A 27,893-nucleotide genomic window follows, 5' to 3' on the forward strand; every position below is an offset into this window, starting at 1 on the left:
TTTCCCTTGTGGTGCTCAAGAACTAATCATATTTTAAATCTCTAGTAACCGCATATGACTAAAGGCTTTTACATTGCATAAGCAGTTCTGGTGTTTTATGCCTTTTAAGGTTCTTCCCCACATATTTTCTCAATTTAACCCCGTTAGTAGCATCACTGTAATGTCCACTATTAGTTCTTAACTAGCACCCATTTTCCCAACTTCTTTTCTCACTTTATATTTATTAAAATCCATGTGCTTTAGAACTAACCCCCATCTCTAATTATCAGACTCTAGACTAAGGGTAGTGATGTGATCCCATGCTGGGCAATTAAATAAAAAGAGAAGATCCCTAAGAAGCAGGAGTGGGGAGGGGTCATTTTAGGAGAGCCATGGATAGTTTATTTTGGCGAGAGCTAAACTTCAAAGTGTGTACTCACATCCCTCCTACCACCAGAGGAGAATAAGCATCACATAGAGATAGGAAGAGGCCAACAACTTAGATAGCAAAACACAAGATTGTCTCTTCATGACAATGCAGAATTTCTGATTTAACCAAGAAGGTTGCCCTCACCCTAAGTTTGCAAACATGCTTTCTATTCCAAAACCATTAGATCAAACCAACTCTAATAGCATCTGAGATTAACATAAATACAATGTTGTTTTTCAAATACTCTTTCATTCTTTTTCAGATTTGGGATCAGATTTGCTCAGAACATTACAGCAGGCATAAAAGAAAAAAATATGATTGCATTATTGAAACTCAGTTTATCCAAACAACAGGCATAAAGGGAAAAATGTCTGCACTCTAAAACTCTGTCTTAAGTAAACTATAGTATAAATGGTGGCACTAACCCCTGAGGGATAAAAGCATTCAAATATTAACCTGAGATGTAGACCAAAGGTAAGGACCCACTCCCAAGTAAGCCATGTGTGAAGTTCACATGCAGATAGAGTTTGCTTCCCAAAGATTTTATAGAAATGCCAGAGTGATGCATAAGATTAAAAACATTCAGATTTGTTGAAGGTTTCTGCACTGGTATTTAGACAAAAACAAAAATGTTGGCAAAGCTTCAGTGCCTTTCAATTTCCCGTTTGATCTCAGAAATGCTTAAATGGTCTTTGCCCTGAGCCCTTCCAAAGATGGTGATCACCTGCTTCAGAGTGTTCTCTCTGGGCTCTGGCCTCTAGGTCCATATATATACTCTTCTGCCTCCACCACATAGAGGCCACCACATCCTGGTCCTGCATGCTCAGTCCTGGCCTCATAGGGCAGATTGGTGAAACTTCTCAGCATCTTTTAAGCATGACTTTTCCCAGTCTTCGCTATTTTTACAATGCTTTCCTATTGTTGCTAAAATTCCTTATTTTTTCAACTGTTATCCCTAGGGCACCTCCCCAAGCATGCTTCTTGGTTTTGACTTTGGAGAACAGGGTTTAGAGCAGCTGTTTTCCTCTGTTTCCAATCAGCTTCTAATTAGCGTCTTTCTTCCATTACAGGACAATGTTGTGTTTCTCACCCTTGTTATCCTTCTATTTCTTAATCTTTCTAAAAAATGTTATTGACAATAATACGAAAACAACTTAGTTAACAAAGTGAATGATATAATACTTTTTAAATGCTCTTAAGTTTTACTGTATGATGTTCATTAAATATAGGCTGATTCTGTCTAATAACATTACTCCATTAAAGTAGTAATGGTCTTCAAATGGAGGAGGGAACACCAAGTAAAATGTGATTGAAGATCCCGCGTGGGAAGGGAAATGCGTGCTGAAAGTGGACTAGTGACTGAACATGATGGCCTCTCAATAACCCTATTGCAGACCACAACACCCAAAAGGAGAGAGAGAGAGAGAGAGAGAGAGAGAGAGAGAGAGAGAGAGAGAGAGAGAGAGAGAGAGAGAGAGAACAAATTGGAATACCCTGTCACAGAGGCGGGGTGGGGTGGGGGAATGGGATTGGGGGGTGGGAGGGATACTGGGTTCATTGGTGGTGGAGAATGGACACTGGTGGAGGGATGGGCTTCCGAACACTGCATGAGGGAAAAACAAGCACAAAATGCATGAATCTGTAGCTGTACCTTCACTGTGACTTACTAATTAAAAAAAAATAAAAGTAGTAATGGTCTTGAAGCAACTGACTTACCCAGTCAAAAAATAAAGAATTAAATAGTATCTACCTCAAAGGATTTCTGTAAAGAATTAAAAACCACATGTGATATATGCATATAAAATATATTACATATATAAAATTCTGAAAGCAAGCAGTTAAGTCTCAATTTTCTGATTATAAACCTAATGTCCTTTTCACTTTATTCTAATATTAATTCTTCATTAAGTTTACAAATCATTTATTCAATTGCTGTTAAAGACCAGGAGATTTTTATAAACACATAGATTTATTTATTTTTTTCATCTGGACTTTATTGATCTAATAAAATTACATTAAGAATTGAAATGAATTATACATTATTTTGCTCATGTTTCCCCCATACAAAGTTCAAGAACCCATCCCTTCACCAGTGCCCATTCTCTACCACCAGTAAACCCAGCATCTCTCCTACCCTCCCCAGTCCCGTCTACCCCCCCCACCCACCCCACACTGCCACTATGGCAGGGTATTCCCTTTTGTTCTCTCTCTCTGATTAGGTGTTGTGGTTTGCAATAAAGGTGTTGAGTGGCCATTGTGTTCAGTCTCTAGTCTACATTTGGCACGCATCACCCTTCCCTTGCATGACCTCCGACCACATTTTACTTGGTAAACACATAGATTTATAAACATAATGGGGCTGGAGCGATAGTATAGTGGGTAGGGCATTTGTCTTACATGCGGCTGACCCAGGTTTGATCCCTGGCATCTCATGTGGTCCCCCAAGCACCACTAGGAGTAATTCCTGAGTACAAAGCCAGGAGTAATCCCTGAGCATCGCTGGGTATGACACAAAAAGAAAAAAACAAAAAACAAAATCATTTTGTGTTTATCAACACACAAATTTATAAGCACATTTTCGTCAAGCAAATAAATGGATTACTAACAAAAGGGAGTCTATACAGGTGGTTCATCATGCAGTCCATAAAACTAGACAGATCTGGATTTGAAAATCAGCTCTGCTTACAGTTAGCTTTGTGAGCAAGAGAAAGTGAGAACATCATAAAACCAGTTTCTATTTCTCAGAAAGTGAATAATAGTATTATTCTAGAGTATTATTGACAGAACAAATGAGTTTATAACTATGAGACATTTAGCACAGGGCCTATAGCAAAATGTTTGTCTACTGTGGGTAACCATCCTCATTGTCAAAGTAAATATGACCAGTGTAAATATCATTGTGTGTAATTAAGTGATAAAAGTATGCTTGAGCACCAGTTCCAGAGATTTTTTTTTGTTTGGGGGTCGCACTTGGCGGTGCTCATGGTTTACTCCTGTCTCTGCGCTCAGGGATCACTCCTGACGGGACTTGGGGTACCATAGGAGATGCCTGGAATCAAATTCAGGTTGGCCATGAGCAAGACAAATGCCTACTCTCGCTAAACTTTCAGTCAACCCCAGGAGAGGAGTTTCTATCAGGCTCAGGGATCAGGAAAGTTCTGCCCGCTAAAACAGCAGAAGCTTCTGGAGAGAGGTTTGAAAGACAAAGTTCATACTCCTAAGTGTGAAGCGCTCTGAGTCATTTCAGGAAATGCAAATTGATTTTTATGACTTAAGATAAGATACTGGGGGATGCTTGGCAAATGAGTGGTGAGTGCAGACAAATCCAGGGGTTTAAGTATTATAGAAAGGAACCTGAAGTCTGTTAATCTGGGTGATGGGGTCCTAGATAGCAACATGCCTGAATTCCATGTTGGAGGGTTACTGTGAACACACTGAGATTTACTAAGACTCTTTCTTCTCTCTACAATTACAAGGAAAAGAAAGATGAAAGCTGGTTTGCAAGATTCCCAATAGCACTATATTATGCTGGAAGTTTTAAAACTGTCAAAACAAATTTTCTAACTTTGACTGTAGTCAAACACTTTCCCACTAAGCAAAGCGAACTCAATAAACAGTTTTATTTGTTTTAGAAATAGTTTAGTGAAAAGAATAATATTTGTGAATTGTGCTAGCTGAAAAATTTTGCCTAGAAAAACCTTACCATTGTAAGTGAGTATTTTAAGCTAGAGAAGATGGGCAGAATTGGGTCAAATTGATGATGGACCTTAACAGGAAATATTCCTCAGTGGCAAGTTTCATGGGTATTGGGCTCCTTTATCAGAATTCTAGAGGACAGAAAAAATTCTTCTCACTTTTGGGCTAGAATAATAGCACAGCGGGTATGGCATTTTGTCTTGCATGCAGCCTACCAGGGTTTGATTCCCAGCACCTTGAGGAGTAATTCCAGAGTGCAAAAACCAAGAGTAACCCCCTGGCATCGCCAGGTATGACCCTAAAAGAAAAAAAAAAACTCTTCTCACTTTCCACAGGGATCCTCAACATGTACTCTAGAAATCCAAGAGGCCAAGAAATTAATGAATCAATAGAGACTCTGCAGGAAATTTTAATCATTGTATGATATCTAGCATAGTCAACTTCTCTTGTTCCTGAGAATAATGTCTTCTTTCTTTCTTCTTTCTCCCTACTGCTTTTTTAAAATTTTGTTTTGTTTTATTTTGGGACCACACCCAGCCGTGTGCTCAAGGAATGGCCTCTGAGCACCACCATATGTGCCTCTGACCAAATAAATATAAATAACTTAAAATTCTACAGTGATAGTGTCTCAATGGATGAATTTAATAATGAGCCCTCATATTTTATTAGTAATATCGAAAATTTGAAGGAATTTTCCTCTGTGTTCTAGGTGGGAGAAAATACCTGGTATTAACTTCCCACTCTCCCAACTCATTTCATGAGAGCTTTAGATGTCTAGATTCCCCAGTGGTTTTCTAGTAACCTCCACTGTATTCAGATGGTGAATAATCCAAGCTAAAGTACTCAGGTATTTAGAATCTTTACAAAGTGACACAAAGGAGAAGAGAGCTGTTAGAAATTGTTTCACATCAGCAGTAAGTAGCATCATCTACAGCAGGACCTCGGAAATACGGCTTCATGCCTAGCATTTGGAATGGTCTGGATCCCGCCTATCTGTTCTCTATGAATCCTGCGAGCTGTCAGTATCTTTCTGATGATGTTTTTTGGGCCTGCAGTCAGATTCTGTTATTTATAACTAAGAACAAAGTTCAAGGAGGAGACTAGACCTCTTGAAGTCCAAAGCAATTTTCAGGCTTCTTGAGATTGACCTATGGCATAAATTAATTAGAAATTGTAGCCAGAGAGATATTATAGTGGGTAGGGTGTTTGCCTTGCACATGTCCAACCAGGATTCCATCTCCAGCACCCTGTATGGTTCCCTGTGCCCCCCAGGAGTGATCTCTGAGCACAGAGACAGGAGTAAACCCTGAGCATGGCAAGGTGTGGCCCAAAACCATAACAAACAAACCACAGTTAAAAAGCTTTTATTAAGAATTTTAATTCTGGATCCCGCACGGCAGTCTGGCAAGCTACTCATGGTGTATTCAATATGCCAAAAACTGTAGCAAGTCTCACAATGGAGACGTTACTGGTGCCCGCTTGAGCAAATTGATGAGCAACGGGATGACAATGACAGTGACAGTGACTTCTGGATCCAAACAAATTTTGTCTTCCCTTGGGTAAAATTAGCATCATTAAATAATTTTTTAAAATATGTCACTTGATCTGTTGGCCATGAGCTCTTTTATGGATGTATAAAAAGAAAGTTGCCAGAGTAAGATTAAAGTCAAATGACAATTTGTCCTTTATGGGAAAATCAAGAAAGAAGTTTTTCTTCTGTGATAACTTTACTACAGTGGAAGTAGAGTATTTATGAGTCTTCAGGGCTTTATTCAGTCATTTCTATTCCATTGTAGGTTGGAATAGAAATCTAATGAATACTACCTTAAATTGCACTCCTGGAAAATTCTCTGAGCCTAAATATTTAACCATAACTTCACAAAACTTACAATAGTCTTTGAAGATGAAGGTGTTACTGAAATTTTACATCATGAATTACTGCTTTTTATTTCCTAAAACAAAACAAAACAAAAAGGAGGAAAAGGAAAATGTCTATATTGAAACAATGCATCAGATGAGCTGTTCACTGAAACATTCTACTGCTATAAAAGCAAATTAATAACCCCATTTGTACACTGTAAGTAGAAACCTATCAACCAAAATCTCAGGGGCAAAATAAAACACAGGACTTGACCAATGACTTGCAAACTTTTCTTAGGTCTGATCCTTAGAAGTAGAGCCTGAATTGGGACAAATGACAAGAAGTCAAGTCATGACTTGAATGCAGAGAATGCAGACTCTTCATTTCATGCTTTCATCTCTTTCAAACTACTTTGCCTTTTTTAGTTTGCTGTGGATCTTTTTCAGGGAGTCGTGATTCTCATCATATTCTTTTGTAAGAAAACTTTGTGCAGTTCTCTCCGTACCTATTTGAATTTGCGCCTCAAGTGAAAAAATAGTACTCATCAGACAATACTTAATTGGGACCATCATTAGCTGAGTAAATCTGGAACTACCACTTCCTTCTTAAAGAATGAAATGGGGAGTCATTGGTGGACTTGTAGCACCTCCCTACCAAGAACAGAAAAGGAGGGCCCTCCTTCCTGTGAGAGTCATGGACAAGGGTTAGAGAAATTCTAGCACTGCCTGTAAACTCTTTCTCCAAATCTCCATGTGTGGATACTTTCTACTTCTTCACACAATCCCAGCTGTATCTCTCACTAGTCTACTTTACTACTTCTGCTTTGGTTGCTCTGTTCCTGCTCTTGTCTTTCTGCAACGGTTTTCACACAGCTTCCAGGATCTTTTAAATACACAAATCCAATAATATTCTCATAAAATAATAAATTCTTATCTGGCCCTACATGAACTGGCCCTTAATACTGTCTCTGACCTCAATTAACAGTATTTTCCTCCTTCCCTTGTCCTTTCATTTTAGTCACACTGGCCTCCTTTCTATCTTTTGGTAGAAGTGAGGGCTTTTGTCATAGTCTGTCTAGGATGTTCTTCCTGCAGATAGTGGATCTCTGGCTCTTTTCTCTCATTTAGGCTCCAATCAATTGTTACCTCTTAGTGGAATTCTTCCCCGACAACCCAATCTACAAGTTTCCAATCTCCCTCTCACCGCCATATGGCTTTTCTTTCTTAATAGAATTTATCACAAATGTAAACTCCAGTTATTCAATTTCTTCCACTAAAACGCAAGTTCCCCAAAAAAGTTTACTTCATGACTATATTTCTAGCACCAGAACAGTGCTTAACACATAGTTAGATATCCAATAAATTATTATTGAATGTATGAATAGATATACACTTTTGAAATGGTCCTCAGTTTTGTAACTGTATTCAAATTTGGCAACTGCTTTTTTTCTTATTCTTTTTTTTTAATTAGTGAGTCTTGCTTACGTTTCAGTCATATAATGATTTGAGTACCCATCCCTCCACCAGTGCTTACGTCTTGCTTACATTTCAGTCATACAATGATTTGAGTACCCATCCCTCCACCAGTGCCCATTTTCCACACCAATGGTCCCAGTATCCCTCCCACCACCCTCATGACCCCTCCCCACCTCTGTGGCAGGGCATTCCCTTTTGCTCCCTCTCTCCTTTTGGGTGTTGTGGTTTGCAATAGAGATATCAAGCGCCCATCATGTTCGGTCTACAGTCTACTTTTGGCACACATCTTTCAGCCCGAATGGGTCCTCCCAACATCTTTTACTTGGTGTTCCCTTCTCTATCTGAGCTGCCTTTTCCACCAGCATGTGAGGCCGACTTCCAAGACGTGGATCAGACTTCCTGGTCCTTATCTCTACTACTCTTGGGTATTAGTCTCCCATGCTGTTATTTTATATTCCACAGTTGAGCACTGCTTTTTTTGAATCACAATTTCAAATTTCTCTAGGGAATCCTTTGGTAGACATCACATTCTTTGATGACAAGGGCCATGACATTGTCCTGTCAAGTCATAGCACAGTGCTTCACAGACAAGTGATATTCAAAAAAAGTGTCAACTAAATGAACTGATATACTGGCTCTTAACCCAGATACTGTCAAGATTATTTTATATTATCCTGTTGTTCGTAGACTCAATGGGACTCCTTGGTACCAAGTATAGCAGTATAGAATCTTATAGCTTTTAAAAATAAAAGATGTCTTTAGTTAAATTTAATTTTGTTCCATATAGATAAGATCTATAATTAGCTCCAAAAAATGAAAGCAAAAATGCCTCAAATGCAATAACTATAAAGGAATTTTTTTTCTAATAGAAAGGACATCTGAACATTAATTGGACTAGTTTGAGACACATGCTTTGAAGGAATAGTCTGGTCTATGAATTCCAATTTGACTACTTGGTTTGAACAAATCACCTCATCTTTGAGCACTCAATTATCTAGAAGTTGAAGCTAGCAATTCATACCTCATACAGTTGTTGGAAGAAGAAAAAAAGAATTAGTGTAGGGGGTAGGGTAGGAAAAGGGAGAACCTGACACAATGCCTGGCTCTGAGTAAATTATTTGTGCCAAAGCAACACATTTTCTATAGAATAGGTGCTCAAAGCTTGGACAATTTTATCAAGAACATTATAGAAATAGATCAAAAGAGATGGGTTATAGAAAGAGATGGGTTGCCTTCCGAAACAACTTTTGGTAGCCAAAAGACTTAATAAAATGAACGTATTTATTTTACAAATGAGAAACAGAGTTCAGAAAGGCAGTAGAACTTTCCCAAGATGAAAGACAAATTCTTATTTTAATCTCCAAGGCAATCTGCCATGGTGTTTCTCCCTCCACATCTCAGTCCTGTATTGACTCATAATATTTCTCTACATTCCCAAGCATATTTCAGCAGAAAACAGACTGATTTCCCATTCCTCCCGCACAACTCAATGTTTACTTCTATTTTTACACAAAATACACCCTTCAACTGTCACCCCACCAATCTTTTGTCAAGCTCTGTCCCTCCCATTTTGAAAATTAACATTTTAGAAAGAACAGTTGTTCCTTATTAAGGTCTCTCCATCTCCATACTCCTCAGGTCTCCAGGGTTCTGATGTTCCATTTTCCTACTTCATAAGGCAACTTAAGTGATAGTAATACATGAAATAGATTATTTTCTCAAGGTTTATAGCTGCTTTCCATTGTACTTAAAATAAAAATGACACCATACACAAAGTTTATTCAAATTGAATTTGAATATGAGACCAGAATTCATAAAGTATATTAAAGAAAACATAGGAAGAACTCTCTAGGATACAGACCTCAGAAGAGTATTTGGTGATTTTACTCCATAAAAACCAATTTAAACAAAAATATTCAAAATTGATCACACCAAGTTAAAATGTGTTTGCATGGCAAAAGAAAATCAGGTTAAGAAAATGTCCTGTGCTAGGGCATTTGGATTGTTTCCAGTTTGTGGCTATTGTGAACTGTGTTGCAATGAACATATAGGTACAGATGTCATTTCTACTGTGCTCTTTTGCATCCTCAAGGGTATACTCCCAGACATGGTATTGCGGGGTCATATGGAAGCTCAATTTCTAGTTTTTGGAGGACTGTCCATATTGTTTTCCAGGATGGCTGGACCAGTCGGCATTCTCACCAACAAATGATGGCTGGAGGAATCAGTCGGGATGGGAGATGTGTGCCGAAAGTAGATAATGGACCAAACATGATGACCTCTCAGTGTCTGTGTTGCAAGCCATAATGCCCAAAAGTAGAGAGAGAATACGGGGAATATTGTCTGCCATGGAGGCAGGGGGAAGGTGGGAAAGAGTGGCTATGCCGGGGACATTGGTGGTGGGGAATGTGCACCAGTGGAGGGATGGGTGTTTGATCATTGTGTGATTGTGACCCAAACATGAAAGCTTGTAACTATCTCATGGTGATTCAATAAAAATAAAAGAAAAAGAAAGAGAATACCCTGTGACTGGAGAGATAGTACAGTTTGTAGGGCACTTGCCTTGCACACAGCTGTCCCAGGTTCAAGCCTGGGTACCACATATGATCCCTTGAGCCTGTCCTGAACACCACTAGGTGTGGCCCAAAATGTTTATGCCCCATACATCAGATATAGGGTAAGTATATTTACCTTTAGAAAGCATTCACAAACTCAACAGCAACAAAACAACAACCCTATAAAAAAAATGGGACAGGAAATAACAGATACTTCCCAGGAGAGGACACAATGACCCATAGGCATTTGAAAAAAAAAAGTCTGGCACTTAATATAAGGGAAATGGAAATAAAAATGGCAATTCATGGGAACTCCTATGATATGCTATTATGTAAGAAAATAGTAGAAATAGTGCTGGAAGAGTTTGTGTTGGAAAGGAACCCTCATTCACTGTGACTGGGAATGTCCTCCTGGATCAGCATCCAAGGAAAAAAGTAGGGAGATTTCTCCAAAAAAAGTAAGAGTAAAGCTTCCATACAACCTAGCAATCCCACATCTTGAAAGTTCTCCCAAGAACAAAAAACATTAACTTGGAAAAATATATACACACTTAAGTTCATTGCAGCAACAAATATGGAAATAACCCAAATGCCCAATGACAGATGAGTTGAAAAAGATATATGTACAACACGATCTAGTGCAGCAGTGAGAAAATCTTAAATCTGCACTTTGCTACAACTTGGATAAATCTGGAGGGTATCATGTTAAACAAAATAAGTCACAGGGAAAAGGACAAATGCCAGTTGATCTCATTCACCTGTAGTAAACAAAGCCAATGAATTGAATGACAAAGTGTTGGCCTTAGGTTACAAAGCTGAAAATAACCACGCTGGGTGGGTGGCACTGGAGGGAAGGAAGAGGCAAACTGAAAATGATGCAAGGAGAGTGGTGAGGAGTAACAGGCATTTGGGTATTGGTGAGTGGCAGTAACTATGTACATCAAAGTCATAAACATTAGCACTACTGTAACCATGTTACCCAACTATTTACCCCTTTTAAAAGGGTAAAACATCTAACTCCCAAATAAAAATGAAAAGGTTCTGCCCAGTTTGGCTTTATCTGTCTCCCTAGCTTCACCTTCAAAGCCTCATCCTTTATTCACACTCATCTCCCCAAGTCTTGTCTCCATATTCTGCTCTTCCTCAAGCATCTTCCAAGATTGATTATAAATGACAATGCTTGAAAAAGCCCAGACCTCACCATTTTATTCCCTGATGCAGAGATGGGTGTATCTTTGACATCAGTGATGTACACAGTGATATTCCAGAAGCTCCCCCCACCCCACCTTCCCTGTTCAGAGCAAGTCATATACTGAGGCAAATGTTACAGGTAGTCATTTACTCCAGCACATGTAATGTGAATAGGTTAACATAGTGGGAATCTTGTGTGTTAAAACAAGAGAAAATCAACACAAAAACTGGGAACAAGTCATTTGGGAAGTGGTAAACTTCTTAAACCCAGTGTCTTCTGGAAGAATATAGAGGTCAAGAAACCTAACTTTGCCCAAAATTTGAAGCCAAGAAACTTGGAACAAAGTGTGTTTTTTTTTTTGCTACATTTGCTAGAGGAAAAAGACATGTAAAACCTTGAAAGAACACACACTGAAGGAAAGAAAATCTTGGATGGAAGAGATAGGAACATAAGCCAGCACTGAAGGAGTCAAGAGAAAGGGCTGGTTCTGGGACACCCGAGACCTGAGGCCATGAGCTCCGACACAGAGCTCATGCTCTGGAAATGACCTCTGAGCTCCATGGCTGAAGCCATGGGTGTTAATTAACTTTCTTCTTGGTGACAATGCCCAAGCACAGGCCAGGTGTGGCCGAGAGAGGGGTATTTTCCATCACAGCTTCACACAGCCGTGGACTTCCACCGGACAAGGCCAGTCTCCAGCATCAGGACATGCAGTCAGGAGAACAATCGTGCTGGGGAGTCCTGGGGAGTCATCAGACGAATCACGTTTGTTTGCAGTAGTGGTTGTTTATTTATTATTCCATCTACCTAAGCACACTGAACTCTTTGTGAAAGAAGTTAGCACACCTATTTGGTTTACTATGTAGGCTAGCGAATACAGGTTGCATACTGTTCAGTGAGGTGTGACAATCACTTAAAATACACAGTGCACGGTACCCCTCAGAATAATTACCTTCCTTTTGTTGTTGTTGAGAGGCCACAACTAGCAGTGTTCAGGGCTTAATCCTGGCTCTGTGCTCAGGGATCATGCCTGGTGGGACTTGGGGGATCATATATATGGTGCCAGGGTTGGGTATATGCAAGGCAAGTATTTTACCCACTGCCCACTCTCTCTGGTCCCATTATTTAACTTCTAAACACATACAACCATGAGAGTCAGTGCAGGTCACCTGCATTGCACCAGGATGAGCATAACCACAGGGACATTAAAAAATTATTGTTTGGTTGGATAAAATAATATGTAACCTAAGTCTTTGGGTATCTGGGCCTATCACCGCACATTTAAGATAATTTTTAGAAGAGGGGTGATTTTATCTGTTTTGAGTCATAGGAAGTTGGAACTGACAGGAAGGTTAGAATTGATAATTGTTTTCTCTAACTGATGAGGGAATAGAAGACCAGAAAGATAAAGTGGCTTCAATCATGTGGTGGAAATGCCAAGACCAGAACCTGGGTCTTCACTCCTCCAGTGCTGTATTATTGCTATGGTTCTCAAAAGCTTCTTCAACCTTTCTTTTTGCCTCAGGAAAAAGAGAGGAACTTTCCATCCTCATTAGCTGTACGATTGTCAAGGCACTATATGTTATCTGTTTGAGGAGACATGGACATATGTAGATATGTATAATACCTATTTCAACAAGGGAGTTATTAGGAATCTTATCAGGAGGATTCCATATATCAACACTGCAATGAAAGCTCCACTGCATTTTCTTGTGTATGCAAATGCATCGTCTTTTTTAAATCTCATCATTTTTAACATTTGCAACATAATTCTTCAAGTGTTCATGTATAGTGCCATATTCTTATATCACAGAAAATGACAGTATTCAGAAAGAGGTATAACAAGATAAATCAACTCCTTTCAGGAATTATGAAAGATTAGTGAGAATAATATTTTTTAAAATAATATCTGAGGTTGGGAGATCAAACACAGCTTTAAATCAACAGTCTTCCTATTGCAACTTAGCCTTTAGTATTAGTATTAGCAAGACTTTAAAAATAAAAATTATATTTAGCAGAGAACTTATCTTTGCTTTTATGACTTTTACCTACACTAGTAGTCAATTTACTCTTTCTTTTTTAAAATGCTTTTTTTTTGGGGGGGGGTCACACCCATTGATGCTCAAGGGTTGCTTCTGGCTATGCACTCTGGAATTACTCTTGGTTATGTGCAGAGGACCTGATGTGTTGCAGGAGAGTGTACCTGGGCCAGTCAGATGGAAGGCAAGTGCCATGTCCACTGTACAATCTATCCAGCCTCCAGTTTCCTGCTTTATAATACAATTAAGTTGTTGAAAACTTAAGCCTCCTCTGCCACTTCTGCCACTGTTTTATATTGTTGTATTTAAGGTTCTTCAAATGCTATCATAAATAATCCATAGTGATTTTTTAAAAAATACAAATATTGTGAGCAAGCACCAAGATCCGTCATTGGAATGCCTTCCGTATAAATTCTGCCTAAGAGAATGTCTGGAACAGTCACTAGGTAGAAAAATAAAACTTTGTGCTATTCGTAAGATTTCAAATAGTATTATTGCCTTGTCAGGACCTGGTCAAACTCTGATTCTCATACTTTGGTCTGACTTAGAAAGGCTATAAGAACTCATTTCTGGGCTGTGTCTGAGGTGGAGACAGTGTTCAATGCCAAGATTACCCACCACTTATGAATAAATGAGGAAAACTGAGGCATAGGATCCACCCTTACAAAGTTTGCAGTAACTGGATACATGATTAATTACTCTCAAACATTTATGTGAATGTCACAAAAATTCAAGAAAACATCTCTGACTAAAAAGACAGGATGAATTCTAGATCTGTGGCAGAGATCTTCAGTGTAGCAGAGAGGAGTGACACCTCTAGGTTTAAAGATAAAGGAAAGATGGGATCCAGCACATTTCAGATTTAGAGTTAACAGGTAGCTGTGAAAGAGAAAAGATTTCCAAGGCTGAAAGAATGCAGAAGTGCAAATACAGCAAGGGGAGAAAAGGAGGGATAAGTTATTTCATCTTGCAAAAATTTATGTACATGTGGTTTATCATTTATTGTTATTTTCAAAAAAGTTACATTTCCCCCTTCATCTCTCTTTCTCTCTCTCTCTCTCTCTCTCTCTCTCTCTCTCTCTCTCTCTCTCTCTCTCTCTCTCTCTCTCTCTCTCTCTCTCTCTCTCTCTTCCCACTACCCCAGTACACCTTAACTGATCAAGCTGTGAAACATAATTTGTCTCTTTTCTCTAGGGGCCTGGGGGAAAGGTCTATCTGATCACAAGAAGTCAACATTATCGAGTAAAACATCACAGTAGTATTCCTAATATGGAAGGAAACTCCTGATTATTTTCACACATGCTTATCTTGGCTTTAACTGCAACCCTGTGAAGTGAATAACAATAGGAGTTTTCAGTCTTATACAGACAAAGAAAAAAGAAAAAAGAAAATAGTTCACAAAGATATCAAGTAAGTTGTCTAAGATTGCCTAGTTATTTACGCAATGGTACCAGACGCTGTCTTTTGATGTGGGCACTTGGCTATTCAGTTAATAAGCATGTATTGAACATACCTTCTGTAGCTGGCAATTATGGTAGTTCCAGGAGTGGGAAAGATCTAATACACAAGATAAATATTGTACCTGCCTTCAGGAGAACAGAAAGTCAATTAACAAACATATCTAATGAAGTGTGGCTAAGACCTTGACACGGAAATGCAGGGCATCTGCTGTGGGACCAAAGGGTAGAACCATCAGACCACACATTGAGAAGTTTCCTCTAACAAAATGGCTTTTGGCAGCTATTGCGGAATGACTGAGTGGCAAGACAGCAAGTGAAAAAAAGAGATGTGTTCCAAGTAAGCAGAGCAGAAATGCAGGAAAGGTCCACTTCACATTCTGCTTCTTTGTATGTATGTATATTCTCTAAATAAATGAGTCACACCCTGTCGTTTTCACATAAGCATGAATACCTATGTTAACTGCAAAATATTGACATATACTTAGAGACCATGAAAGAAGGAGAAATCCAAGACAAATTAAGCTCCTTCTTTGGTTATCCTATTTCATCATCATCATCATCATCATCATCATCATCATCATTATCATCGTCATCATCCCATTAATCGTTGAATTTCTCGAGCGGTCTCAGTAATCTCTCCATTCGTCCTAACCCTGAGATTTTAGAAGCCTCTCTACTCGTCCTTCCCAACAATGCTGCACTGGAGGCTCTTTCAGGGTCATGGGAATGAGACCCAGCTTGTTACTGGTTTTGGCATATTAATACACCATGGGGACCTTTCGAGGTTCTCCCATGTGGGCAGAAAACTCCTGGTAGTTTGCCAGGTTCCCCGGAGGGAGAAGCAGGCTATAAGATATACAAGAAGCCCATCCCCTCTGAGTGGCCCTGGGGAAGGCAGCCAGGCGCTCGGGCCAGAGACTCTCTTTGTTGCTCTCTTCTGGGAGCTTGCTTTTAAGTCTGTGGATGCTGGCCGTTGATGGGATTCCACGGCGCCAGGGGCAGTCCCTGGGTGTGACTGCCTAGCTACTGTGAAATGGGAAATTGGGCAGAGGAGGCCAAGTCCTGATATGAGCAGGTTTGATTGTCCTATTTAATCTATAAAATATGAAATTTCTAGGGAAGAGGGCACTTGAGGATTCATATAATTATTCTTGACAAAGATAGTGGTAATTGAAATACAAACCTTGTATTCACTTCCATGGAAAAGAATTAAGGACGATTAGAGTCCTAGAACTTGACATTGTAGTTGTAGATCTTAGAGTCATAAATGGAATACAAATGAGAGTTAGGGACTACGAGTGGATTATAAAAATAATACACAAATGTTTATTTGTCTTTAGGTATATCTTCCTGAAAATTGAACCGTGAGACCTGTTACCGTTCATTATCATCATCTCTAGATAAATAGTCCAATACAAATACTTTTAGCACATACTCATGACTGTCATTCTCAGAACACCAAACCTATGAATCAGTTACTGACCTGTATAGCATTTTTTAAAAGAGAAAGGCAAATGAGTCACAATTATGCTACAGCCCCAGGACCACCAAAATTTCTTCAAATATGAACGCTTTAGAATTGTTGAATCCTTGGCCCTCTGTAATAAACTCAAAATAAAAAATCCGCAAGTTGTTAGCCTTGATTTATGTCATTAATCTTCCAGTTATATTGATGACCTTTGGATATATCACTTAGATAATCCACTATATAAAACATATATATTCTGTTAAAAAGGCCTTATCATTCAGGAGCTCTCCACTTACTATCTCTTATCAAAAATAATTTCATACACATTCCTATTTCCAAATTTCCCTTTCTAGTTCATTGGATCAGGATTTTTCCAAATAAGGGAAATTGAGAAAAACACAAATGAAAGAAGACCTCAATTATTATTAGTCTTACCTCTGAATGTCACAAGTATAACTCACTGCTAAGAGTCTAGGGTTGCTACTGGGACTAGACTGTCTGGCCTCTATGTAAGCTAAAAAGGCAAACAAACAACAAAATTGAAAATATACTGAGTCAGCTATACTGAATTAGAAATCTGGTTCTAATATTCTTTGTACTTGCGTTCTTTGTTAGAATTATGCAGATAACAGTGCCAGACTCGCAGGATGCAATTAGGTGAAGCAATGCATCTGAAAATTCTTATCACAATGAGTAAGACATAGTAGATGGGTCCATTGATTCAATCACTCCATAAATCTACTATTTCCCAAACACTGTGTCTCTTACTTTTTCCTTCTCTGACTCATCCTTTTTCACTGTTCTATCCTAGGTCTTAACTGCCTGTAAAAACAGCAACTGATCCCACTTCTCCCCAAATATATACACACTACAGTTCTACCAAGCTTTAAAAAAAACATTTCTCCTTTCTCCCCTGGTGAAACAAAGCTAAAATAGAGGTAATGGTAAAGAACACACTCTTCTTCCTGCATCCTTTCTGGTTACCCCATTCTGACTCCGTGAACCTTTCCAAGCCATTTCCCCCAACATGCCAGTGTACGTGCTCTAGTTTCAAGAAGAAACTAGACCCACTTCGTGGGTCACAGTCCGCTCAATTTTGAGGTCAGCAATGCCATACCACCTCATCCTGGAAACTGACTCCTGCAAATTCAGAGACTTCCTAGAGCCAAAGCCATTCATTACATCCCATCAGGTCTAAAGACCAGGATTTTTCCAAATAAATTTCATTCACAAATGTGGCAATGCTGCTTTTCTAAGTAGAGCATAACTCAAAGACACATTTTTAATACTTTAAAATTTTAATTATATAATATAGTTACATTATATAATTAAATATATTTTAAATTATATTATAAATTAAATATATTTTAAATAAATAGTATGTAATTTAATTCACTGTATCACTGTCATCCTGTTGCTCATCGATTTGCTCGAATGGGCACCAATAATGTCTCCATTGTGAGACTTGTTGTTACTGGTTTTGGCATATTGAATCTGCCACGGGTAGTTTGCCAGGCTCTGCCGTGCGGACAAGATGCTCTCGGTAGCTTGCCGGGCTCTCCGAGAGGGATGCAGGAATCGAACCCAGGTCAGCCATGTGTAAGGCAAATGCCCTACCCGCTGTGCTATCGTTCCAGCCCATAATTTAATTATATAATATATATTATATGTATCGTTACTGTAACAGTAACTGTACAGTAATGATAGGTCTCATTCCTCTGACCCTGAAAGAGCCTTCAATCATTGGGAAAGACGAGTAAGGATAGGCTGCTAAAATCTTAGGGCTGAGTGTAATAGAGATGTTACTGGTGCCTGTTAGAGTAAATTGAACAATGGGATGACAGTGATAGAGTGATATTATATGTATATTATATATCCTTATACATGTACGTGTGTGTGTGTGTGTGTGTGTGTGTGTGTGTGTGTGTGTGTGTGTTTTGAGGCTCAGTTGTACTAAGGGCTAACTCCCCACTCTATCTTCAGAGACAGCCCTGGTGATGCTCAAAGGACCAAAGAGGACCAAACCTGGTGATCAAATCAAGCTTGGCCACATGCAAGGCAAGTACCCTACCATACTATCTTTATGGCCCATATGCATGAGTACAATGGGGAGGAGGGGAAGCAGTAGCCTTAGGTGCAATTGGAGGATGTTTTCTTTGTGTTCACCTAAATAAAGAAAATTTCCAAGTGGGGAATGAGGGGTAGGAAAGCAACTGAGTTTTTTTTTTTCTGAAAAAGAGGCAGTATGCGAATAATGCTAAGAACCTATGCTATATAGAATACTACTCTTCAAAGTATGTTATTGGTGGAGAGGAGAGTATAGGAATTAAAGTGCTTTCCGTGCCTACAGTTGATACCAGTTTGATCCCCAGTACCACGTTTCCATGGAATGATCTGTGGCCACACAGCCAAGAGTGAGCCCTGAGTCACCCACAGCACCTCCCCATCCAAGAAGTGTATGTCACCATACCAAACCATGAGCCCATGAGCAAAATATCAATATCCCTGCACCATGTCCACTGACTACCCCCACTTCTGACTTCTGACTTCTGGTTACCTCTCCTGCTATGGTGATCACATGCCCTGCTCTCTCTCTCTCTCTCTCTCTCTCTCTCTCTCTCTCTCTCTCTCTCTCTCTCTCTGTCTCTTTCTCTCTCCATTTTTGGATCCATTTGTTTATTGTATAGGGGCCACACCTGATGCTCAAGTTAGATTGCTATAGTGCTTGGGAGTGTGGCATGCTGTCCTGGGTACAAAACTAAGGGCCTCACACATGCTAGGCATGCACTCTACTAAAGTTATAGCCCTCATTCATGACCAATTTGGGAGACACATCTGACAGTGCTCAGGCATTGTTCCTTGTTCTGTGCTCACAGGTGATCCCAGCAGTGCTCGGAGTACCCTATGGTACTAGGGGTGGAACTTAGGCCTCCTTCATGCGAATCAGTGGGAGGGAGAGCTCAGCACTTCAAGCTCTTTCTCCAGCTCCAGCTGTTTCTTACCAAAAACAGTAACAAGTCTCACAATGGAGACGTTATTCGTGCCTGCTTAAGCAAATCAATGAACAACGGAATGACAGTGCTACAGTGCTACAATATATTTCCACAATCACTGTCACTGTCATCCCATTGCTCATTGATTTGTTTGAGCGGGCACCAGTAACAACTCTCATTGAGAGACTTATTGTTACTGTGTTTGGCATATCCAATATGCATGGGTAGCTTGCCAGGCTCTGCCGTGTGAGCTTCATACTCTCAGTAGCTTGCAGGGCTCTCCGTGAGGGGCGGAGGAATCGAACACGGGTTGGCCACGTGAAAGGCTAAAGCCCAACCGTTGTGCTACCGCTCCAGCCCATTTCCACAATACATAACATATATTGTAGTAAAGTAGAAAAGAACAGAGGAGCTGGAGAAATAGTACAGTGGGTAGGGCACTTGCGTTTCATGAAGCTAAACTGAATTTGATGCCCAGTATCCCATATGGTCCTCTAAGCACTGCCAGGAGTAATTCGTGAGTGCAGAGCCAGGAATAACCTCTGAGCATCACTTGATATGTCAAAAAAAATTTAAAAAATAAAAAAGAAAGAACTAGAGTCCTCTGAATAATCTCAATTCTTATAAGAGATTATAGAATATTTTCCCATAATGTCAAGTCACATGTGTAATCATTTCCCCTGCAACAACATAAGGACTGGATGAGTAGAAATGTATAAGCAAAAATTGAATACTCCTCATTTTTTTTTATTAAACAGTATTACTTGAACAAAGTGACAATTACGTATATTTGTCATATGTAAGCCAAGTTTCATTTGTGTAAAAATATTGGCATTTCCTTAAGGAAAAAAATCCCATTTACTTTTTGAAAAAACTTCTTGCAATTCTTTGTTTATACTTGTGGCTATGGGGCAGGGCATCACTGGTTGAAGATGAAAGGCAAACATTTCTGAGGGAGCTTGAATCTAGTTCCAAACTTGTAGCTGAGAAGCTGTTCCTCAAACCTCATGTTTAGATTATTCTATTTACTGTTTTAAGGTAACCACAATTCTAGCCACTTTCACCTGTTTGAGGAGTGCTATGTCTTATGAAAGCACAACTGTACTCATAGCTCCTTCTGAACCACACCCTCAGATTATTCCTGCTTTTGGAAACTTGGCTATGATATCAAATAACAACATTTTAGTGAATGTAGCTCATAAATAAAATAAAAATAATGATAATAACAAAGTATCAAATGGATTATACTGCTGAATCATTTAGCTACTTCTAACAAAATTTGATGTCTTACATAAACAAAGTTACAAAAAACTGGTTATTATCACATAACATCATTTTTAGATAATATTAAGTGAATTCTCATTTAAATTCACAACTACAAAGTGGAAAAAATTAAAATGTTGGAGATAGGGTGATAGTACAACAGGTAGGGCACTTGTTTTTCAAAGAATTAACCTGGGTTCAATTCCCAGCACCCCATATGACCTTCCAAGCTTTACCAGGTGTGATTCCCGGACTGTGGAACAGGGAGTAAACCCTGAGAACTCCCAGGTGTGTCCTCCAAAACAAAATATTAAAAAAGAAAACAAATTAAAAAAATTGTACTATAAACAATTCTTTGAGCAATTATGTAGCAGGACTTCTTAGCAGTTGGTCCATTTTATTACTGTAATAGCTCTTCTTAGTTAGTTCCCTAGAAGTTATAATTTTATATCATTACAGTTGGAATTATCTTCGAAGATAAGATTCCTCTTGGTCATATGGTGTTTGGATATATAAGGACAAATAAGGTTCCTCTTGGTCATATGGTGTTTGGATAATTACATTAGTATCCTGTTCCAAACTCAACAAAGACTAATACACAATCTCTATTTTACTCTTAACTAAGAGAGAGAAAAAAGTATTACATATAATTTGGGGGGAAAGAATAATCATCACCTACTTTCACATGAATACAAGGAAAATAAATTCACTACATTCTAGTGTTTTCATTCTTATAATCTCCTAACTTGATAAATTTTGCCAGTTTCCTTTCTTTGAAATAATCGCAACTCTGTAGTGTAGATTCTTGTGAAGATATCTGGAGATTTCATTTCAGTTGTGAACAAAACAGAAGATAGAACAATTTCCTTCAGATTTAAGACATGTCTATTTAGGAAACCCTGAATTTCTCCTCCTTAGCAAGATCATATGTTAGAAATAAAGCACAGCACCAGTGATCTGTGGCACTCTGTTTCCAATGCACCCAGAGACAGACAAAAACACACGTTTATAATGTACACAAACACACACACACACACACACACACGCTGTGCATATGCTACTTGGGTGTCCTCCTCCCCCGAGCCTCTTGTCCTTTGTGTCCACAACCAGAAGTTAATATAATGCAGAACACTTAGAAGGTGCTCAACAAGGGAGAACTCAACTTCGAATTCCAAGCAAGGCTGCGCGGGGCCAGCCTTGCAGATGCTGTGCGGCTGCAAACGCGCCCCTGCTTGCTTGCAGAGACCCTGCCAGTGGCCGGCGTGCGCGCCCACCCGGGGGGCGTCCCCACCAGGGCCTGGGAGCTACTTACCAGCAAAGGCGACCAGCAGACGGAGAGCACGCACATGATCCCCATGAGCTGGATGGCCGTCTCGGTCGTGATTCGGCCCCACTGCGCGCTGGACTGTGACGCCGTGGCCTTGGCGCGGCAGCGGGACACCAGGGCCTTGATGGTGGCCAGATTGCAGGCGAAGGTGACAGCCAGCGCCGAGAGCCCCAGGAAGGCGAAGGTGGAGGCGAAGAAAAGGTTGCCCCAGTTGTGCGGAGAGCTCGTCCCGTTGCCCGCTCCTCCTCCTCCTCCTCCTCCTCCGCCGGTGCTGATGAAGCACCACGTCCCGGGCCACTGGATGGTGTACTGGCCCACGCCCAGCACGGGCAGCAGCGCGAACGCCAGCACCGCCAGCCACACGGCGAGCAGCACCGAGCGCGTGGCCCGCGTCTTCATGTGGCTCGCGTACCAGTGCGGCGCCCGGATGGCCAGCGCCCGCTCGACGGCCATGGCGCTGGCGATGAAGAGCGAGGACAGCCCGAAGACGGTCATGGTCAGCCCGAAGAAGGTGCACAGCCTGCCCGACGGGTCGAGCTGCTCCCAGCGCTGCTTGGACAGGTACACGACGATGACCACCGGGCTGGTGAGGAGCTGCCCGACCAGGTCGGTGAGGGCCAGCCAGCCGATGCACAGCAGGAACGACTTCTTGCGCTTGCTCTCCCGGCGTCGGTAGCTCCGCGACACCAGCAGCATGGCCAGCGCGTTGCCCACGAAGCCGGTGATGAGCATGGTGATCGGGAAGACCACGGACACCGAGCCGCAGTTCTCCCCGCGCCCGGGCGAGCGCGTGAGGTTGCCCCGCGCCTCGGCGGCCCCGTCCGGCGTCCACATGCCGGGGTACGAGTGGTTGAGGCGCGTGCAGAAAGGGGAGCTCCCGCCTTCGGCCCGCGTCGCCTTCATGCTGCTTTCGAGGGGACCAGGAAACCGAGCCCGGAGAGCAGCAGCGGGAGCTGGCACGGGGGGTGCGGCTGGCGGCGGCGGCGGCGGCGGGGGGCGGCGACCCGGGCTGGGGCTAAGGCGGTGCAGCCCTCCATGGCGCGGGGCGCGGCGCCGCCGTCTCGCTCGGTTCAACCCGCGCGGCCGCCGCTGCTGCCTTCGGGGTGCGCTGCCGCCGCGCCGTCGGCTCCGGGAAGCGTCCAGCTCCCGGGCGCCCCGGCCTGGCCCGCGGCTTCTCTTAAGGCCGAGGTGGGCGGGGCGCCTGCGGGAGGGGGCGTCAGTGCGGTGGGAGGGAGGAGGATGCAAAAGCCTCCGAGCGCCTCCAGGCTGCGGCTGCTGCTGCCAAGACCGCGGCTCCGGTGGCGGTCTGCCCTGGGAGAATCTTCAGGAAGGCTCCTTCCCCAGTGCTCCAGTTCCCGGCCAGGAGGGATACCGGGTCAGGACCCGCTCGTCCGCCGGTTCCGTGCCCGAGTAGCATTGGTAGGCGGCGGGAGGGCAACTTTCTTACTAGATAGACTTTTCCAGCCCAGAAAAGTTGCCAAGAACCACCTGGCTGTCTGCTCCCTCCTCTCCTGCCCTCCGACTTAAACAGAGGCAGACCTTTTTGCCTGGAGTTCTTTTGTGGCAAGTCCTCGATCCCCGCATCCTTATGTGCTTCCCTGCAGTCTAGGCAGAAAATCTTTCTTTGATCCATGAGCATGAACACTTCGAACCATATATGTCTATGCCTTGAAATAAAATACATTTAATGAAAAATGAATTGCTAGAAGCATTTTGTCAGTGTTTTCACAGCATTCTTCTGCAGTTACAGAGATCCTTCAAGATCCTGGCAGTATTAATCTTGCCTCTCCTCCCACTCCTCATTTACAACAAGGAGACTGAGGTTCCGTGAAGTAAAAGCCTGAGTCCAAGGTGTCCCAGCATGTCTCTTGTATCTTTTATCTTAATTGGAGCACAATGAGCTTCAGTGGTTTAAAATCTTTTTAACTCCTGCAGATCAGTGAAAATAAAGTTTACATACTTCTGAGGCAAAAATAAAAACCAAAGTCTTTTGTCGGTGTTAAAATACATTACAAAATGTTTAATATATAGTATGCTGTAGCCAGGCGTACCATGTATTAAACAGCAGCGTTTTCCCAGTCAGCAGGATATTTCGGCTGATCAGCATAAGTCTATAGACCAAGGTTGAAAACCACTGCTTTATAGTTGACATTGTAATCTTTGTCAGATGAAAAGCAAAACACTTGCTTTTGAAACAAAGGAAGACCTGTGTTTTTTTTTAATACACCCTGTCCAGAAAATATTTTTAAAAATGATTTACATTCTATTTTTCCTCATACTGAGAAATTTGACTCAATCATGTAACACTATAAAGACCCTAGCTTAGTCGAAACCATTTTTGGGTGTAAATAAGTGGATGGTGGTGGATGAGAATGAAATATAATTTCCCGCTTTTTCTTTTTTTGTGTATATTTTGGCATATGAGAACTTGGAAAAGAATTATAGGAATATATAGTTGTTAAAGGAGGAAACGCAAACATGTAATTTAAATTTATTTTAACAAGTACCGATTGGAAATTTTGCTTTGCTCTCATTTAAAATTTTGTCTACTCAGTTTTTATTTCTGGGCCACACCTGGCAGTATTCTGTTCTCCAGGGTCTATACTCAGGATCACTACCAGCACCCTCTAGTGAAAGAAAAAAGTTGTACATTAAAGATAAGTTCTAAAGATGTCTTTCACAAAGGAGTATTCACATCAAATTAAGTAATTTTTCTTTCTTTGGAATGATTTAACTGGCATGTCTGATAAACCCAACAAAGTGGAAGATTAAAATTTTAGAGTTCAGATACCTTTAAAGACCACATTCAATTTTTTTAAATATATTTGCTCATTATTTTAATAGAAAATTTAACCTAGAAATAATTTGAAACAACTTGAGAATCTTGCTTTTTTAAAACTTCGCAACATGTATCGCACACCACAGAGACTGGCACACATCTCACAAAGAACAAGAATAACCAGTGCTGGTGTGTATGTGGGGAGAAAGGGCTCTGGGAAACATATCTGGTTCTTGGGCTTCAACAATTTGGCTTATTGAGGCAAACACCTTAGCAGCTGGACACTCCAGCTCCTCAGACTTCCTGTTTCTAGTGAATATAATAGCTAGAAAGGAACTGTAGTTTTCTTTTTAAATCTCCTGATTTTTTTCTTTTAAATTAACATCAAGGCAGTAATTGGAACTTTTTCTCCAGTATCATTTAAAACAGAAATGTCTTTCTTAGATATAAGCTTTATTCAAATACATATCAAATCCAGTATTTCAGCAACAAAATTTCTAAAATAACAAAGTGAATTTACAACAAACTTACTGATTTTTTTATTTTTTAAAAGTCTACTTTTCCCATTACAATACATGCTGCAGTGATCTGGACTTTGTAAGTAAGAGTAATAGGGCATGAAGTACTGAGTTGTTAGCTTCCTTCACTAACTTCTATAACAATGTACTGAATGTGCGGCATCATAGATCTTTTATGTAATGCCCTTCTTTCAGCATTTTGCTCCATCCTATTCCAAGTTGTTTGCTTTCTGATCACTCATTTTGTAAACAACTAATCTGCAGGATCTGAGCTCAACCACTAGAATCTGAATGGCACGGTAATAAAGCAGAAGTACAGTATTGTTCTGCACACTAGCACCCTCTAGTGAAAATAAGTTGTACATTGTATTAAACAGATGTTGTAAAGACGTCTTTCCCAAAAGTCTATTCATACCAAATTAAGTAATTTTTTCTTTCTTTTGAATACATAAACTGGCATTTCTAATAAAACCAACAGAGTGGAAGATTAAAATTTTAGAGTTCAGATACCTTTAAGAACCAGATTCAATTTTGTTAATGTATTTGCTCATTATTTTAACTGAAAATCTGACTTAGAAATAATTTCAAACAACTTGAGAATCTTATTTTTAAAACTTGCAACGTGTATCTCATGCCACAGAGACTGGCACACATTAAAAAAAGAACAACTAGATGTGGGGAGAAAGGGACTCTCATTCACTGCCGGTGGGAATGCTGATGGGTCCAGCTTTTTGGAAAATATGGACATTTCTCAAAAGACTAGAACTTGAATTTCTATGTGACACAGCAATACTGTTCCTGAGAATATACCTTAGTTGCACCCCCCCCCAAAAAAAACCCCAAAACAGTGCAGGAACATCTGCATGCCTATGCTCAATGCAGCACCATACACAATAGCGAGAATCTGAAAACAACCCAAACACCTGAGAACACTAAGTGGATAAAAAACACTAAGTGGCACATCCACACAATGTTGAAGCAGTGTTTAGGGAAAATGAAATCATGAAGTCTGCATATACATAAAGAGTATCATGTAGAGGGAAATTAGTCAGAAAGGGGCAGATAGAATTACTGCACTCATTTTAGGGATTAAAAAAAAAAACATAGTATGAGACTAATACCCAATGGTAATAGAAACGGGCCAGCAGGACTGGCCCATGGTAAGAAATTGCAATGGGCGAAGGGAAGTGCAGGGACAGAGCAGGAACCACTATGATAATGAGTTGGAAATCACTAACTGGGTGATGGACAGTAATGGACAAGAACTGGGTGCTGAATGATTAAGTGATATGAAGATACCCTTTGAGTAACAGTATTGCAAAACAGTGCCTAAAAGGGAGAAAGGAGAGAGGAGAAAGAGGGATAGAGGAATGGAGGGAGAGAAAAAAAATATTAACAGTAAGGGAGTGGTTGAGACTTGGGTTTGCTTAGAGTGAAGCAGGGTGGGTACCTTGAAACACTGGTGAAGAGATGTCAACTGTTTTGGTTTTGGGCTATACCCTGCAATGTTCAGGATCACTTGTTGGAAAACCATATGGAGAGGCAGAGATCAAACCCTGGTCAGCTGTATGCGAGGCGAATGCCTTACCAGCTGTACTATCGCTCTGGCCCAGAGACGCTGACACTGTGGTGTAAAGTGTGGTGTTGGGACATTTTATTTCTAAAATCTGTTTACTGTCCTGTAAATTGTGGTGCCTACACAGAATTGGAAAAAAAGAAAAGCTTTAGGCGCTAAGCCTTGCAGTGCTCATGGACCACCAAAGCCTCCCAGTGTCCAGAGGGCCATACACACAGAGCCAGGGATGAAACCCAGTGCCTCACACTTGAGCCATATCCCCAGTTCATTTTTTGCCTTAATTTTGTATGTCTGTTGCCACTTGTGGATACTCCTGAAACGTCCTTATTTTCCTTCACCGCTTAAAAAATTTTAACAAAGATCTCACCTTAATTCCTGCACCCATCGTATTCTATTTTTGCCTTAATATTTATCTTTAATTCAAACATATTTGTACATCACTTACCTGGAAATGAATACATGCTTGAAATACTGAGTTTTACAAATTTTACTTCTTAGCAAGTGGTAATGAAATAGAATGAACAGGAACCTAAAATTCCTTTTCTTTATATACTGAATTTCTAGTTCTAATCGCCTGGCCTCAAGTCTGTTCCTAAGTACTAACCTATAACAGGAACCACCAGGCATTAATGGAAAAAAATGCTGATTTACAGCTATGGCAGAAACATAATGTAAGCCTAGAGTGTCTTCCATTATCATAAATTCAAAACATCAAAGAATGGAGACATGTCAAAATGACACACAAACCAACTTTAAAACATCCCAGCTGCCCAAAGTGAAATAACTTGAGCAACACCTAACATCAAAAAGATAAAAAAAAAAAAAGTACTAAAATGTCTAACTGTTCAACATAGTGGAGCACATTAATCCTTACTTCCTTAAGGTATGCAAAAACTTCCTGAATAATTTGAAGAGCAAGTTAACTTGGAAATGGAGAAAGTGGAGTCTTAACCAAGTGCGTTGTGTACCTGCTAATCGTGAGATGAAAAGTGTTTATCCTTTATCTTGCTGCATTAGCAGTTTCATCATAAAAGAACCCCAAATATGGTTATGGTTATTTTATGTGGTCAATAGCCCCTGTATGAGATCTCAGAATAGTAATAGAAAAAGAGTAAATTTCAAATAAAATCTGGAGATATCATAAGAAATAGTTCTTTCAAATTTATTATGACATTAAAGCGAAAAGTGAATGAGGACATGTAGGACACTTGTAACTTTATTAAATTCATCCCAATGTCGTATAAAACTTCTTTGTAAGGCCGTGCATTCTTTTGTATAAATG

General features: G+C 40.4%; 1 protein-coding gene across 1 annotated transcript in view; it reads right to left on the reverse strand.

Annotated features, from left to right (window-relative positions):
- The window catches only part of PTGER3 (prostaglandin E receptor 3), an 86,056-nt gene extending 63,274 nt beyond the window's left edge, over positions 1 to 22,782 (reverse strand). Inside the window, exon 1 of the mRNA XM_004603351.2 lies at positions 21,724 to 22,782. Within this exon, the coding sequence (XP_004603408.2) occupies positions 21,724 to 22,641 (918 nt within the window). The 5' untranslated portion in view covers positions 22,642 to 22,782. The remainder of the gene's footprint in view (positions 1 to 21,723) is intronic.
- Positions 22,783 to 27,893: the final 5,111 nt, after the last annotated feature.

Source organism: Sorex araneus, chromosome 5 (assembly GCF_027595985.1).
Source record: "Sorex araneus isolate mSorAra2 chromosome 5, mSorAra2.pri, whole genome shotgun sequence".
NCBI classification, from domain to species: Eukaryota; Metazoa; Chordata; class Mammalia; order Eulipotyphla; family Soricidae; genus Sorex; species Sorex araneus.